We start from the raw sequence: 450 nt of genomic DNA, 5'->3' as shown, positions 1-450 counted from the left end.
TTTTTCACTTTTTTGTCTGTTGTTGTTGTTGTTGCTGCCGGGGTGCCGCCGTTGTTGTTGTCGTTGTTGTTGTTGTTGTCGCGGGTGGGCGATCTTGGCGTCCTTTCCTCTTGCGATACGTTGACGTGTTGGCGCCGGTATACGGTGGCCAATTCACTTCGTCGACGGGCTTATACAATCCAATAACCGCCTCCTTGGGGTCGCGTGTGGGAGTATAGTATCCTGACATGGCCCCTTTCTTTCGGTCAATGGGGCCCGTGAACTTGGCACCAAGAATAAAGCGCCGCTCTGGCAGTGGTGCGCCACTGTCCGGATGTTTGCCGGCCTTAATGGACGGTGGCAAACCAGAACGTGATCCTTTCTGTACAAACAATGCCGGGCGCAAAAGGCCATAGGCTTCTTCTGTGCCCTCCCCGGGTAAACCGAGTAAACTCTCATGACGGTCTCCTC

At 54.2% G+C, this 450-nt stretch overlaps 1 protein-coding gene across 1 annotated transcript; it reads right to left on the bottom strand.

Annotated features, from left to right (window-relative positions):
- Nucleotides 1-4: 4 nt before the first annotated feature.
- Nucleotides 5-448, bottom strand: TM35_000054760 (uncharacterized protein; the record flags this gene model as incomplete). The annotated part of the gene is made up of 1 exon (XM_029023131.1): nucleotides 5-448. A coding segment is annotated over one exon (444 nt), but the record flags the coding sequence as incomplete, so codon positions are not given.
- Nucleotides 449-450: the final 2 nt, after the last annotated feature.

Source organism: Trypanosoma theileri (genome assembly GCF_002087225.1).
Source record: "Trypanosoma theileri isolate Edinburgh chromosome Unknown TM35_Tth_5_V1, whole genome shotgun sequence".
Classification (NCBI taxonomy): domain Eukaryota; phylum Euglenozoa; class Kinetoplastea; order Trypanosomatida; family Trypanosomatidae; genus Trypanosoma; species Trypanosoma theileri.
Note: the sequence above shows the minus strand (reverse complement) of the source record. Positions and strands in the feature narration are given on the sequence as shown.